At 43.8% G+C, this 15,660-nt stretch overlaps 1 protein-coding gene across 4 annotated transcripts in view; it reads left to right on the forward strand.

Moving 5' to 3' along the window:
• The window catches only part of TTC7A (tetratricopeptide repeat domain 7A), a 203,094-nt gene extending 187,658 nt beyond the window's left edge, over nucleotides 1-15,436 (forward strand). For 3 of the 4 annotated variants that reach the window (XM_058835343.1, XM_058835342.1, XM_058835341.1), the window contains one exon: nucleotides 15,150-15,436. In XM_058835343.1, coding sequence (XP_058691326.1) covers nucleotides 15,150-15,371 — 222 coding nt within the window. In that variant the 3' untranslated portion in view covers nucleotides 15,372-15,436. Of the gene's footprint in view, nucleotides 1-12,137; nucleotides 12,306-15,149 lie in introns of all 4 variants that reach the window. The other variant, XR_009277214.1, reaches the window with a different exon arrangement.
• Nucleotides 15,437-15,660: the final 224 nt, after the last annotated feature.

The raw sequence follows: 15,660 nt of genomic DNA on the forward strand, positions 1-15,660 counted from the left end.
TTCTCCTGGGACAACAGCAGATGAACCTCATTAAAATGAAAGCACTTTACTAGACCAGAGAATGGATATAGTGCTAAAGGTTTTATTGCTCTGTAAGTGTTCAGTTCACTCTGTACTGGTAAAAAAAAACTTCATAATGTTTGTTATTTTGTTTTTCTTCCTTAGGACGTGCTAAAATGGTATCTTCTATGTATGGTTCTGTGTGTTTGCAGCAGTTACAGGGCTTGTTATGTTCAGGCAGTCAAGTTTTTTACTATTACTATATTGCTGAAAAGCATGAGAGATTGATATTGCCTACTTAACTGATGATCAAGCAGTTCTCTGGCAGCTCAGAAGAAAATCTGTTCCAAGTATTGTATCCATCATTACCAAATGATGCTGCCATCACTGCCAAACTATGTAACCACCAAAATAGCTGGTCTGTAGTGCAGGCAGCTTGGGTGCCATATAAACAAGAGATACTCCAAAGAACTTCTTGGTTGGTTCAAATCTGGTTCAGTCATCAGAAGATCCCCCCTTACTAGTTGTTCCTGGAGAGGAACTATTTTTTCCATTCTGTTCAATTAAGTGATGGGCTGATGAGCCCATGCCTGCAAGGGAGGCTGTCGTGGTTTTAAACCAGTAACTAAAAAATTAGTTATTTCTTGTTGTGAGATATGGATTAGAACAAGAGCAAAACAGGCATAAAACTTAAAAGGAATAAAGAAAGTTTATTAACAAACTACAATAATAAGAACACCAGAATAAACTTCCAGAAAAAACCCTTTTTATCCCCCACTACCCACCATTTTCTTGTTCACATAACAACAGAGACAAAAACTTTGGAACTTTGGTGGTTAAAACAGTCCCAATTCCTGTTACAGTCTTTTCATCAGTCTTTGTAGAGAAACAGAAGTCTTTTTCTGTTAATTTATGGAGTTTCTCACAAGAAAACTACTTCTGTTATAGTTTTGTATTGCCCTGATGTCAGCTGCCCAGAACTGCTGTTATCAGAGCTCACTCCTCCCATTTCACATCACTCTGAGGTGTGTATGGGCCATGAGTTTAGGGATGGCATTTTAAGGATGAGTTATTCAAAGGCAAAAGTCTTCTTCATCTGTCTCTGTGAGCTTCACTAGAAAACAGGTTTTTTTTCCATTGCCTCCCAAGGCTTCAAATCTTCTAGCACTTCACTGTATCACAATTACTCTACTTTTTACTCAAAATCTACACTTTGAACACTCCATTCCTCCCTACATACTCTATCATGAATTAAAGGAGTTCTTTCAGGACTTTATTGTCCATCTCCATAGCTTTAACAGAAAAATATTTCATCTTAATTAAAACATCTCCTTATTCTCTACCTTTTCTGAAGCTTCTTTTCTTTCCTGTCACTGGTAGTTTTTAAGTCTCTTTTCATGTTGATCACTCTCTTTTTTCCTCTCTGGATAAAAAGATTAATCTGCAAGTCTCATCTGGGTAATGAAAAGGTTAAAATCTTGCCCAGGCTTTTGTAGATGGTTCTGTGACCTCTGCCGGAGCAGGAGCTGGAGTTGTCTGCAATGGAAGATTCCTCATAGCTGCTCTGGAGAGTGTAGTCACTGTCTCAGCCTGCCGCAGGTCCAGAACTTTTTTCCTTTCTTTACTCGGCAGTCTCTGGTGAATTCCATCACGGCAAAACCTGCAGCTTAGCCAGGAACCAGCCTGGCCCGGCCAGAGCCGGGGCAAGCCCCCCGCAGGCCCCATCTCCCGGCAGGGAGACGCGGCAGGCCCAGCCCAGCCCCCGCTCGGCCGGGCAGAGAACCGGAGGCCAGCCGGAGCTCTGTTAACTTTCACAGCCAGGAAAACAAAGAGAACTAAAGTGCCCTCACTTTACATCTTAAGGTAGGGTTCACAAGTTGATCTCCCTTTTCAATGGTTAAAATGGCTGTCAATTCCCAGTAATGACCACTAATTGGTCAGGAGAAAAGACTCCCATCAGTCCCCAGCAACTTCAACTTCCTTAGCTCTCAAAACCACCTTAAAGGTAAAGTCACCCCATGACGGAGGCTTTAGGAAATTATGTGTATGGATTCTATAGCTGGCAGGCTGTCTAGAGTCAATCATCCTCTCATACAAAGATAATTATCTATTCCTCCCCACACATTGCTTTTAGACAGCATTGTACAGCTTTAACATTGCTCAGAGTTCATGTAGAGCCATGTAGCTGCCAAACTGACAGCTCCTATGGTGCTTCTGTGGGAACAAGGACTTCTCTGAATGAAGTGCAACTGAACAGTTCTGCTGCTGAACCAGTTTTCTACAAATCCGACGTGCTTGTATTTATGTGAGATACCTGCACCTTTTCTCACTACACCTACATTGCTTCTAAAACTAAAATACAAATATTAGAATATAAAGCTAGATAACCACATGCCAACAGAAACCATTACTGATTGCTATATTTTGGCTATGTATTTTGATCTCAAGTGTCTGTCTATAAAAAAGCATTGTATCACTTTGAAGTTTTAAACCATTGCAGAAATGCAGCCAGATTCAGACAAAATATGCTTGGTGCTTGGATGAGTAATGGTTTTTTTCATGCTTGACTTCTAGAAAGACGACTGCTGTGGAAGTGTCTGGTGTGCTCATTATATGACAATTAGCAGTTGTTCCTCTGCTGACAGATGTCCACATCAAAAAGCACTGATTGTCTCTTTTGTTTGCAATTTTAGAAATACCATAATCAAGTAGCTTGATTCATCTCCAGGAGATGTTGTCCTTTCCACCAGAAGCACAGCCTCATTGCCTAGGTTCATGCCAAGGAAAATCAGATCGTGAAATATAACAACAGATGATTTATGTGGAAGTTTAGGCCCTTTCTCCCTGTGCAGAATTAAAAATTGCAGTTATTTCTGTGGGTAGATCTCTTACCCAAGATAGATGAGGAGGCTGTATTTCTGCATTTTGTTTACTAAGGAACTGTTTCAACTGTGGAGTGATATAGAGTATGCACACATCATATTGGTAGTATTGCTTATCTGGGACTGCTAAGAAGCAAGAGAAGGGAAGGGAAGAATTTTAAAGGTGGGAAGAACAATTTCACATGAAGACATTCCAGAGAACAAAGTTTACAGATTCTCTCTGTGCAGCTGAAGCATGAAACATATCTTAAAATAAATCTTCTTAGAATATCACAGACAAAATAGTATTATTCAGATAATTCAGGGGGGAAATAGCTGTTTCACATTAGTGCTGCAAGAAATTCAGTGCAAGCCATGACCTAAATGTATATTTCCACCTGTTACCTAAAGGCCTGTCCTCTAGCCTTTCCCTTCTGCAGCCCACTGAAGTTAAAAGGAGAGCTTGCATGAGGATTTCTGCCTGAGGTAGGATTGTAGAATGATGTGCTGTGTCTGGCAGTGTGATTTTGAAACATTTGCTAACAGGCAGAGGTCTCTGGGAGCAGACATGAGATTAGCAGGCAGAGATTTTGTGCAGCTGCCAAAAAATCACAACCCAGATGCTGGAGCTGAACACATGCTGCCTGATAGGAATGATGTTCTGGGTAAAAGAGGAAGTCAGCAAGTGTCTGTCAGACACTGATATTGAGTCCAGCACTGCCTTGCAATGTCCTTTTCACAGCACTGTCTGTGCATCAGGAGATGTACTGCATTTTTTCATTATACTGTACCCAGAAAGTATCTCACCAGAGGTAAATTACCTACTTACCATCTGCTTCTCTCTTTCTCTCTCTGTTTCTTCTCTGCATGAGATATATTCTCTGAGCTCTTTATTCCCCTCACACATTCATTCTGAAAGGTACATTTTTATCGTCTTTCCAAGACATTGATCTTCCTTTTTTCTTTATCACTGCTCTATTGGAGGTCAGTTCCCTCTCTGAAAGCACCAGCAAAGAGACAGCAAGTGTGCATGCATTGGAACACAGAAAAGCACAGCCCCAGAGCCCCAGATCAGTCATCTTTTACCCTTTCACAGCCACCCTGATCAGGAGGTAACCAGGACTAGCATTGTATCCAGGCTCTAGCAGCCTCCACAGACCAACTGGTGAGTGACGTGTTCCCACACTCTAGAATGAAAGATCTGGGCAAAGTCAGCAGCCTGCAAACCAAGCCAAGCTCTTCACCCTTTCTGCCCAAAGGAGGAATTTCCTAAAAATACATGTCCTGACATACCACTGAGCCACATGGCACTGTGAGTGCAATCCTATTTTCAGCCTGCTCTGCAGGGTGACATAGCTAGTTACACCTCCTTCCAAAAATGGCACATCAGCAGTGCAGCACTTGCTGATGGACCATCAGCCATGTGGGCAGGTGCTCTCCACTGGAATTCCCCGGCAGGTGATTGCAGCTCCCTGTATGTAATGCTGTGGTGGTAGGGGTCATCCCCAGTCATGCAGAGGGAAATCAGGACAGCTGCCTTCTGCCTGTCAGTGCAACAGCAGTACCCTGCAATCTCACACAGGTGGTTTATGGGTTGGGCTGGAGAGCACCAAAAACTAATTCTAATCTGACTCAAAGAGAATACCTCATGGATATGATGCCTGTCCAGCACATTCCTTTTGCATCTTCACCAAGAAGGACAACAGTCCTTCCAGGGCAACATCTGTCTTTTATAGATGATTGGTAGTCTCCTTGCAAATCATGCTGGTTAGCAAATTCTGTTTTCCCAACTCTGAAGCTTATTGCAGAATCCCAGGAATGTTCCTGTGCTTCAGATATCTCAAAATAACTACTCTAAGCTCTCCCTGGGGAAAAGCAATCCTTAGAGCAGCCTCTTAACTCAAATTTTTGTGTTGAAGCAGCTGAGCTTGAGGGGGAGAACTTGGCTTTGCCTCTAGTCACTGGCTCCCCGAGGAGAAATGAGCATTTTGGATGTTCACATTAATGAGTTTGTGTGTCAGCTCACTCACTGTCCAAGGAATTGCAAACACTTTGTTCTTCTCATTTCTGCTCGCTACAGAAACCGCCCTCCCCCACTGCCATCCTCCCAGCAAATCCAGTAGTTAGCTGGCAGCTTCTGTAGCCCAGCAATCGGAGCAAATCCCTGGCAGTGCAGCAGGATCAGGGCTCCTGAGCACCAGTTAGGAGCTGACAGACTTGTTTTGCTGGTTTGTTGCCCGTTCTCCTCCTCTGCAGTTACCAGGCTTCCTTCCTCCATCCAGTGGAGACAGTGAAGCCATCACAAGGTGATAAGTAATTCCCTGACACCAAAGCCATCTTAGACACTCTGAGTAGCCATTTCTTCTCTTGGGGGAGCTGCGCAGTTCCCGTATCAAGGAAATACAGGGCCTGCTGAGGCATTTGGGGTCACTGGAAGGAGCAAATCTGATCCAGTGCACAGTGCAGATTTGAGTCCATTGGCGGGAGGGCTGGTGCTCTGCTTCTCAGAGGTGGATTATCCCCGTTTCTGTATTCTGTACAAGGAATCTGTACTCCTGTTTATCTATGCAAATCACTTGCTTTCCTCTGTTATGGTAAGTTATCCTCCATGTCCCTGAGGTGCTAATTATCACATTATTCAGGCCCCGTTTATATAACATTAGAAACCACAGTAAAATCCTGCAAGACAGAACTCCCCAGCTCTTCTCTGATCTCCAAAGTGTGTGTAACACCTTATAAGAGAAGAACCCAATACATTTCTTAAACCCATGGCAATCCTGGGATGGTTCAGTTATCTCTGAAGAATAAAACTTGCATCCAGGTTGAAAGACATTCTCTTTGGCCTGATCTTAACCTGCAGCAGATGCTTCTCAACTGAGCTCCACCGTGATCTTCCAGGTGATTACTAGCTTTAGTCATGGTTTCCTATACACAGGCCTCAAGATACCACTCCAGTTTTACTAAGCAGTATTGTCCTTCTATTGAGCTTTGCTCCAAGATCAAATTAAAGCCCAGAAATTATAGTAGTCAGGTTGGTCTGCAGCTGAACTCATTAATTGTGTTTCAGAAAGTGCTCAGGGAGCTGTTAGAAAGGAGAAGGGGTGGAATGACGATCCCCTTTATACTTCAACCTTCAAAAACTATTTTTCATAAACAAGGAAACTGGTTATAATTAGTCTAAATTCTGTGCTGTTTAGGCTGCTTGTTATTGCAGGACAGGACAGAGTTATAGGCTGTAGTAATACAGTAAATAAAGGTGTGTAGCACTAGAGCAGAGTGTGCTGCCTCCTGGTACATAAGACACAGCTGCACAAACAGGGACGTGGGAACTAGTGAGACTTCCAGGTTTTCAGCAAGCTGTCCCGATGCACACCAAGCTGGCCACAGTCAAGAGAAGGAAGCAGAAGTCCCTTCTTGCCAAACAAATGGGAGGCATGAAAACATCACTCCAGTGATGAAAACAGCTCTCCAGTGTTGCTGGAGCTTCCATTTATGCTGATGTTATGTGCAGTATTTGTCGAGTCTTTACCTTCTCAAGAAGCTTCTTCATTTGTTCTCTCTTGAGCATGTAACAGAAAATGCAAACTATAATTCAGCAAAATCTCTTTGTACATAGAGGTTCCTGATTTAGGAGAGATTCTGTGTTAAGAAACAATAAGGAAGCACATACTCCTTGTGGGATCAGAGGCACTGGCTGGACCACAGCAGTGTGTTCCTGCCCAGCTCACTGTGTTTCCCAGCAGCTGAGGTAAGCTTAGCGCTCAGCTGCTGTACTGCATGCGGAGGCTCTGGCTGTAGTTGTGTGGAGGATATCATTAATCACATGCTATCCCAGAGACTGCCAGTAGTGGAAAACTAAGCAAATTAAGATATTTTAAATACCTCGGCTCTCCTTTCAGAAGACATCTGCTGTAATCTACATTGGCATGCTGTATGCTTCTGTCAGTGTGTCTTCTCTGCACTGTGCCTCTTCCCAGTGCCATACTAAATGCAACACTTACTCTGGCCATAAATTCTGTGGGACTGAGGCTCAGAGACCCTCAGCAGAGCTGAAGCTGTTGTCTGTGAGAACCTGTGAGACTCACACATTCAGACAAGATGTACTCTCTAAGCAGAGGGGAAGATAACATGCATGGGAAATGTGTGCATCAGCCGCTCATTTGTTGCAAAGCACTGCATTAAAAACTGGGGAAGGATCCAGCATTGGCACTGGAGAGATACCTAAGAAAACAGTAATTCCCTATTCCTCAGCCACAGCACACTGTGGACACTTAGGTTAATTTGGTGTTCAGTTCTCAAGCCTAGACATTTCCCAGCTATCTGCAGCAACATCTTGTTAGGTGCAACAAAACATAGGCACCTGCTTACTATCAAAATAAAGGCAGAGTTTTGACCCCCCTGGGGCAATGAGGGTGCATAACAGCTGCCCTGCCCTCTTGAAATAATTTGCTAAAAGTTACTCCCTGAGCACCAGAGAGGCAAGTTCTCAAGCCTCCTTAGCCTGAGAATGCTTAAACCCAGGACTTCTGCTTCCCAAAGCTTGTCCCTTGACTCTGTCCCTGCCAATGGAGCACAGCTACAGCTTTCTAGTTGAGTGCTTTAGCCAGCAGGTTACCTGCAGCTCTTCAACATCCTGCATGTGTGTTACATGCCTTTTCTCCCTTTGCTGATGGTTATCAGTTTCAATTCTGCACAGATTTTGAGATACTTGGATATATTCAGGCCAAATCTCACTAATTTCAACAAGGCTTTCTGTCAGGGAAGCCAGTATAATGTATAGCAGAATTGGGACCTTATGTTATAAATTATGCATTCTAAATTGTTACTTATTATTAGTTTGAGACCTTCTTTTGGTGCATATTTTTGCAGACAACACCATGAGCCTGAGTTGTAGTTGAATCTCCTATGTTCTCTATTGCAACATTACTGTGACAACTGTTAAGATCAGGGCTGGGAGAAATCTTTCCCTCCCTAGGAAAAGAAACTTTGAAACAAATACTGGATGTAGTTACTCTCAGATATGTGGTTGAGGCTGTTATAAATTTGTATTGTGATATTGGCTTTCGCAGATGAATCTTCTATGTTAAATACTTTTTAGCTATGTATGTACTTTTTTCTTACTAACAAGTCTTAAGCTTAAAAGAATTTCCTAGGTACAAGGCAAGGAAACCCCAGAGGGCAAGGACAGTGGGGCCCAAGCTGCTGAGCCCAAACTGTTATCAGCGAAAGAGAGGAAGCCCAGATACCCTCAGAGGAAGGATGACGGGGGGGGGGGGGGGGGGAGAATGTTATCAACGATGACCATTTGCAAGAGAAAGGAAACCAAACTCCAAAATAATGCTCATCAGCAAAAATAGTGCTGACCAGCAGAAGAATAAGTTGTGCAAAAGCATGATCTAAGAAGGCAGAACCAGGGAGGAGACACGCTTTGAATATGCATTAACCCCTCACAGCAGGGGGGGATAAAAAGAGTGTTCCCAAGATACCAGGTGTGTTCCTGGCAACTCACCAGGGCACCCAGCCATTTTAACACTTTGCTTTATTTCTTTTGTCTCCTAATTGTCTTTTTATTTATATTAAATTCTTTTTATAATTTATTAAGTGAATCTCGTTTTTAAGAAGGCATCCTGTTAGGTTTTCTTGCTTCTACTTAATCTCCATGTAGGTCTCAGCAAAGGAAGAACTGTCTAGAGAATATTCAGCATGCACCAAACGATTCTGCTTTCCATGAAGCTTAAGTGACAACAATCCAACAAGGCGGAAAAACTCTTCATTCTCCCTAAGCTTGTATGAGCCTCCCTGTGAAGAGATCAGAGCCTCCTGGTTTGAAATTCTGCCTTAGGGTTTGCTTTTTATGTCAATAAATGTTTTATCACATTTAAGCTTCAAACATGGTAGAAACATCCCTGCTAACATTTGATGAACTCAAATAGAGACAGCAAGCCTGGTCAGAGGGCAATGTGCAGCATGGCACAATGCTTCCCTTCTTCGAAACAGGGAGTGCCTTGGCCTCACAGGGGGCCTGGGCGAGATGCTGCCTTTGCAATTACTCACTGCCTTGGAAAACACATTGGCAAGCTAAGGGAGGGGATGTCCGTCTCTCCAGGACTTCACCACTTTTGGTCTTTTCTTTCTTTTGTTTTTTCTCCTCTCCCTGCAAGCACTACCTCACTATGATTGATAAAGCATATCCATGTGCCCAGATCAGTGGTGGGCTTAAGTTGTCACTGTTTTCACACTCAGGTAGTCTGTCTCTCCTGATACCTCCTTGCAGTCTCATTTCTTACCTTCCCCCACCCTCCTCTGTAGCACACAGAGAGGCTGCAGTGAAATGTAAACAGCAAAGGCTAGGCTGCCTTTAAATGCCTGCAGTCCTGAAGTCTCCATACTGAGCCTACTGAGTTAAAACCCACAGGCAGTACACAAGTGCTACAAATTGTGATGCAATCTCAGGTTTTTTGCTTTCCCCAGCCAGTCCCCACATCCTCCCCCCTAGTGCTGTTCCTTCATTTCTCCTTTCCATATTCTGTGTTTTGCAGTGGCCCAGCCTGTCTTCCCTTTCTTCTCCTTCCCTTCCTCTGCTTTATCAAATGCAGCACTTCAGTGTCATTGACGACAGGGGATGCAGCAGCTTAGGCAGAGGAGATGGAGGGAGGGAATGAAGAGGACGAAAAGCTGCTCTCAACAAAGGAGGCAGCAGAAACATTGAAAGACAAGCATTCTCTCAGAAGTGAATCCCAGTCATCCTTTGTTAGGGCAATAAATTAGGATGCAGTCTCTAACTCAGTTCAGTGAGAGGACCCTGATTGCTCCCTGTACTCCTGCAGTGTCTTTTCAGAAAACAGTTCAAATGTGTACCTCAGGTTCACCACAACCTGGACTGAATCAGCAAAATGGGTGATTAGCTATCCCCACACTGCCAGGCACTGCATGGCTAAGTAAGTGACAGTGCAACAAAAACTCATTTCACTGCTCACAGCTAAAAAAAAAAATAATCCTGGCTCTTCAGAGATGCAAAGATTGTGAATGTAGGGGGAAAGAATCACAGAGCAATTGGCTACTTACATGTCTTTCTTTATTCTAGGAGACCAAGGACTTTCAGGGTTAATCTTTGCCATTTTCCAGAAGAACACTGATATTTCATGGCGTATGCAACAGATTTTGCTTACAACTTATTCTGATTCCTAAATAACTACAGAGGCGTGTGCTGCCCTGTAGCAGTGCGGATTTTTCTGTTACATGAGAGTGTTACCACCAAAATACCAAATGCATCTTGAAAGGCTTTTTGTAGGGTTCTGCTGAATAAGCACACTTCTGAACGATCACTTTTCTGCAGCATGTCCTGCTTTTGCCAGCTGCTGATTACCCTCCTACTAACAACAAGTGATATGTCCACATTAAAGATTGGAATAGACAGTAAGGATACTGCATTTACCTTGAAATTAATTAAATAATGCACTTAAGGAAGCCCAGCAGCAAAGTCTGATTAATTCTGGAAACTTATGGGGGTATTCAGACAATAATAGGCAGAAATGCTCTACTAAATAGAGATGAGCATCAGAGACAACCTCACTTTGGAATTAGAGTCTCATGCAAAGACAGTGAGAATTTGCATTTAATGTGATTATTAAAATCCATTTGTAAAGGATAGAGTTTAGTCCACCTATACAAATTCTCCAAAAATGAGATGACCTTGCAAATATAAGAAAAAGCAACCTTCCAGGAATGAAATGAAATGTTTTTCTGGACATCTCTTTCCAATACAAGACCTAAAAGAAAGAACAAGCTAATCTGTGCCACCTGTTTGGAAAGAGACAACTCCCCGCAGCTCATCAGTTGTTTGAACTAAACATTTGCAGAGGAAGTTTTGATAGTCATTACTAAAAATAAATTCCAGTATGTGAGGCTTATTTTGTCTTCCATAACGTCTTTCCTGCACTATTTTCTGGGAATTTTATGAGCTAACATTTGAAGAGCTTTTGTCAAACTCTTAAGGAAATAAAGCCACACGTAGAAATTTCACAACCTTCTAAAAGTGAGACTTCAAGTGTGGCTTATGCTCACTTTCTTTATTAGTGAAAATTGAAAATAAGTATTTTTTTTTCCTCATCTAACTTAAATTGAAATATGGCTCTCCTATTCTAAAACAAAAATAGCCTCACTCAAGTATCAATTACTAAGTATCTCATCACTGAAGGCAAGGGAGTCCATGTCACCAAAGAAGTGGTTTAGGTTTTGTTTGTTTTGCATGCACATGAGGTCAAAAATACCTTTGATAAGGCTTCCCATAGGCACCCTCTATTCCTTGAAATTAAAAACCATCAATTCAGGAGTCCAGCTGTCAGCATAAGCCACACAAAATCAGCAGACCAGTTTTGCTGCCCCCTCTCAGCCTTCATACCCTGCTAGACTGTCCTGGTCTCACAGCCCTTCACCTCAGCTGAGTTTCTGCCAGATCTCTCAGTGCTGTCTTTTACAGTCTAGCTTGTACTCTGCCCTCATCACTCTGCCTCTATTTACAAGACCCAAGGTACATCTTCAGACCTTAAGAAGAAATTAAATTCATTTGCAGAGGTTACCCTCAGACCTTCTTGAGTGAGTGAGTGAGTATTCACATCCCAGCATTGTGCAGCTGTGTTGGTGCAAGTGGGTCATGAAATGCCTGTGGGTGGCTGACAAGGAGCTGGTCTGCCCATAGGAGTTTGAAGGAAAAATTATTCCCACTCACCTTTTGAGTTGGTTTGGGATTTTTTTTACTATTCATAATTTACTTGAGTTTAAAAATAAGCCTGTTCCCATTGCTTCTTAGAGTCTGACTCAGTACCAACACCATTGACAGAGAGGACCATACTTAGAGGTACTTGTCATCTTTGGGAGGAAAATCACTGGGCAGAACCAGAAGTGCCAGTGCTAGCCAGGAGGTAGCGGAGGAGTCAGACTACTTGTGTACCAGTTTCTGCATTGTTTTGGCAAAAAGACAAAGAGAAACTGAGGAAAGACAACAAAACCCAGTCCTACCCTCCATCTTCAGGAATAAGAGGATGAAACCCTTAATCATATTCCTGCTTGTATTTATACTAATTGCTCATCTTCCTGAGATCTGACTTTATGAAATTATGCATGTACACGAAATAGATGAGTTTCCATAGAAACTCAGGAGCTGAACTTACATTAGAAAAATCTTTTTTTAAAAAAATCTTCCAGATAAAAATGCAAATTGCCCTTCAGTGGGTGGCTTTCTGAATTTAGATAATTTTTTTTTCTTTTGCACTGTAGGCAGATTCCAACTGGACCTACATAGCAACAACATGCAAGCATTGTTTATAGCAAGCCAGACTCCATGGGGAAATTAGAAATTCAGTAGCAAGGAGAAGCTCTAAAGTGCAAATACCGCAGAGAAGCAAAAACTCAAGTGTTCGATGCTGTGCCTTCCTGAGGCTTGAGGTTTGTGCAGCCTCCAGCTCTCAAAATGCTTGTGGTTTGCAAGGAGTGGTGTGGGGAGGAGAGGAGAGAGAAAATACTAAACCAGAAACTCCTGCACACAGAATTGATGATGTTCAACCTGTCCTTTAAATGTCAGCAGCATATTTGTGCTGCTTCAGTTAAGCCTTACTAAAAGACTGACACCATCTGTCACAGCTCACTCTGGGCAAAGGAGTAGGTCTCTGTGCTGGGGCTGGGGAGTGTTGGCAGACCTGGGTTGGCCAAACCCCAACCTACACTTGGGCTGAGGCTTAGAGCCCAGTATCATGTGCCCACACTGCATGGAAGTCCAGGCGTGTGTGCGGGAAGAGGGCCGGAGGCTTTTCCTTATCAGAAGGGGGAAGCAGGATGGTGACATGCCTGGGAAGGGCCATGGACCTGGGCAGCATTTGGCACCAGCAGTTGTGCATGTAAGCAAGGAGGAGGTGAAAATCCCAAACTCCTTTAGCAAATGTTTCCTCCAAAAACACAGCAGTTTTTCACTTGTACATTATATTGCAAGCATCAACAGGAGACCTTCCCCTGGCTTTGGGGAGCCTGGAATAACTCTCTCTGAGGGTTCACAGATGTTTTCTCAGCTAAACTGGCAAGCTTGAAAGCACTGAATACTAAGGAAGACATTTTCATGTGAGCTGCGTTTCCTGGTGGGCATCTGCCCCTGCTGGGCACTGCAGCTGGGCGTGCAGAACACAGTGCTCCTCCTGGGCCTCAAGCACAGGCACAGCAAGCACTGGGGAGCCATGGCAGGGAAGCCACACAAGGCTCTGGGTCTTGACCAGCAAGGGTACTGGGGCATGCAGGGGAGCTGTGCTGCCCAAGCAGTTTACAATGAGGTGGATTTCTCTGCGGCATTGTTGAGAGGCGCAAGATGTCAGCCAGGCAGGGAATTCCCCTCCTCGTTGGAGAGGGATGACAGACAGCAGCTGCACGGGCTCACTGGCCCCTGTGCCTCCTGGGCCAGCAGCCCTCTGAGAGCACTGAGAGGCTCGATGCTGCATAGTGTCAGGGTGAGGACAGCACTGGGTCCCGGATCACCAGAGAGCACAATTGACTCTACTTGATCAGCACAGGAGGAAGAGATTTTAGGAAGAGTGGGTTTGTGGTCAAGGGCAAACTTGAGCTGAGATAGCTCCTGTCTGTTCTTGGCTCAGCAACAGATTTGCTATGGCCACACTACTTGCCCTTTCTATGCTGCATTATCCCTGTCAAGAAAGTGACTCAAATTATAATTGCACAAATACCTTCCAGTCTGTCATTATGTGCCTGCAGTCATCTCCAGGCAGCCACCTCCAGGGGAACCAGCCTCTCCCACGAGGGAACCTCTGTTCCACCCCCACTGCATCTCTAAAGGATCAGATTTGATATTGAGTTGATTATTCAGGTCAAGGTTATGGGCAAGAAAGAGTCAGCGAAGCTTTTCATAGCATCACCAATATTTGATTAAATGGGTGTTTCTTATTTTTTCTCTCAGGGAACTTAATGTGTTTCTGTAGGTACTACCACTGTCCTTAAGGATGCTGATGTACCCTGTGTTTGATGGTATTTTCGTAAAACCAAACAAAACAAAACAGAGGAAAAATCTTCACTATTTCTAAAAGCATCACCATTCGTTCATCAGAAATTTACTTCGGTTCTAGTTGTGAGAGATTTCAGGTTTCTTACGTCTTTTTCATATGCACTAAAGGCAATTAGATGGATTAAAGATAAAGCTAATGCTTTTCTTTACATATGTGCATCCACCTACTACATTGTCCCAGGAAAAGCATGAAGTCAGGCAGTCTTCTCATTTTGCCAGCATTTCCATGGGTCAGTGTGGGGCAGAAGCCATGCAGAGCTTGGCAGGTGACATGGCAGTGCTGGTTGCTTCTTCCAGAGGCCACACCTGGATGAAGCTGGTGGAAGGTTCATCCTGGCGTGTGCACCTTCAGGAGGAACCAGAGAAATGCCATGGATATGTTGTGGCCTGCAAAGCCCATATCTGGGGCAAAGACCATCTGGGCTTGGTGTGATTGACAGCTGTGTAATTAACAGGGAGCCTGGCTCATTAGTGCTTTGTGGGTTCAGACACATCCATGAGAGCCCTATAGGAAAACATGTTCTTCCTCACACTTCTTTTATCCTCCCCCTCCTGTTCCTTCCAGATGGTTACACCCACTTGTGTCTTTTCTTACCCTAAGGACAACTTTTTAAACAAGGTTCCTGCATCCTTCTACTCCCCCACACTGCTGTAGGATCTAAATTGAAGTGCAAGAGGACAGAGCTGTTACATCCCATGCTATTACATACAGCCTGCCTGTAGAAGGCTGGGAAGGAGACCACATCCCTCTGCCCCCTCTTTGATGAGAAGAAAGATCTCAGTGTGGTCAGGATGTAGGAGATGAGAGACTTTACCTCAGCCTCAGCTGGGTGTTGCAGTTGTGCAGGAATGAATTCTGGCTGTAGTCAAACCTGTGTATATTTTCTGGGTAAGGAGAGAGGGATGCTTAAAGGGCCTGTAACCTTTCTTCTGTATAGTACCAGTAAACACTCTCCCAGTAGCACGCAGCAGGAGCACTTGCAGAGCTGAATCTGAATCTGCTTTAAAAAAAAATTATTTTCAGCATTACTTTTTAAATTGTGCATCACTATCAAAAAACACAGAACTTAACAACTGATCACTTCTATTCTTCAGAAATAGGTGGAGATGCCTCCTCCATAGGATTCCTGTGCCTGCAGTCATAGGGCAGCTTGGTGGGAGCTTGGTGTACTTAATTTCTTCCTCTCTTCTGTGCTGTTGTTAACTGCTCATCACTTGTTTGTTGACAGGGCCTGGTGCTGAGCAGACTTGGGCGGAGGGAACTGGCCCAGAAAGTCCTCAGAGATGCTATCCGGATCCAGACCACCAGTCACATTGCCTGGAACAGCCTTGGAGAGGTCTTGCAAGCTCAGGGGAAAAACGAAGCAGCCATCGAATGTTTCCTTACTGCCCTGGACCTTGAATCCAGCAGTCCTGTCATTCCATTCACTGTCATACCCAGGGAGCTCTGAAGCTTTTCCATGTAGCTAAGAACTTTCATTGTGTGGACAGACAACAAAATCAAGCAGATAAACAAGCCCTACAGGGAAGTGCCATTGTAACCTTGAACTGGGCTAAATAATTCCAAGATGGGGCTCAGGTCTACAGGCTTAGCTTAGACAAGCCAAACTGTAGAAGAATTTGCAATAGGCAGAAACAGAGAATGCCTTTTTCTTCACAGGTGCCTGGCTAACCTCCTGTTCAAGTTAATAGCAAGGCATATTTTAAAGTATTGGTTCAAAGTGACTGTAGAAAGAATGT

This window comes from Poecile atricapillus, chromosome 3, assembly GCF_030490865.1.
Source record: "Poecile atricapillus isolate bPoeAtr1 chromosome 3, bPoeAtr1.hap1, whole genome shotgun sequence".
Taxonomy (NCBI): Eukaryota; Metazoa; Chordata; class Aves; order Passeriformes; family Paridae; genus Poecile; species Poecile atricapillus.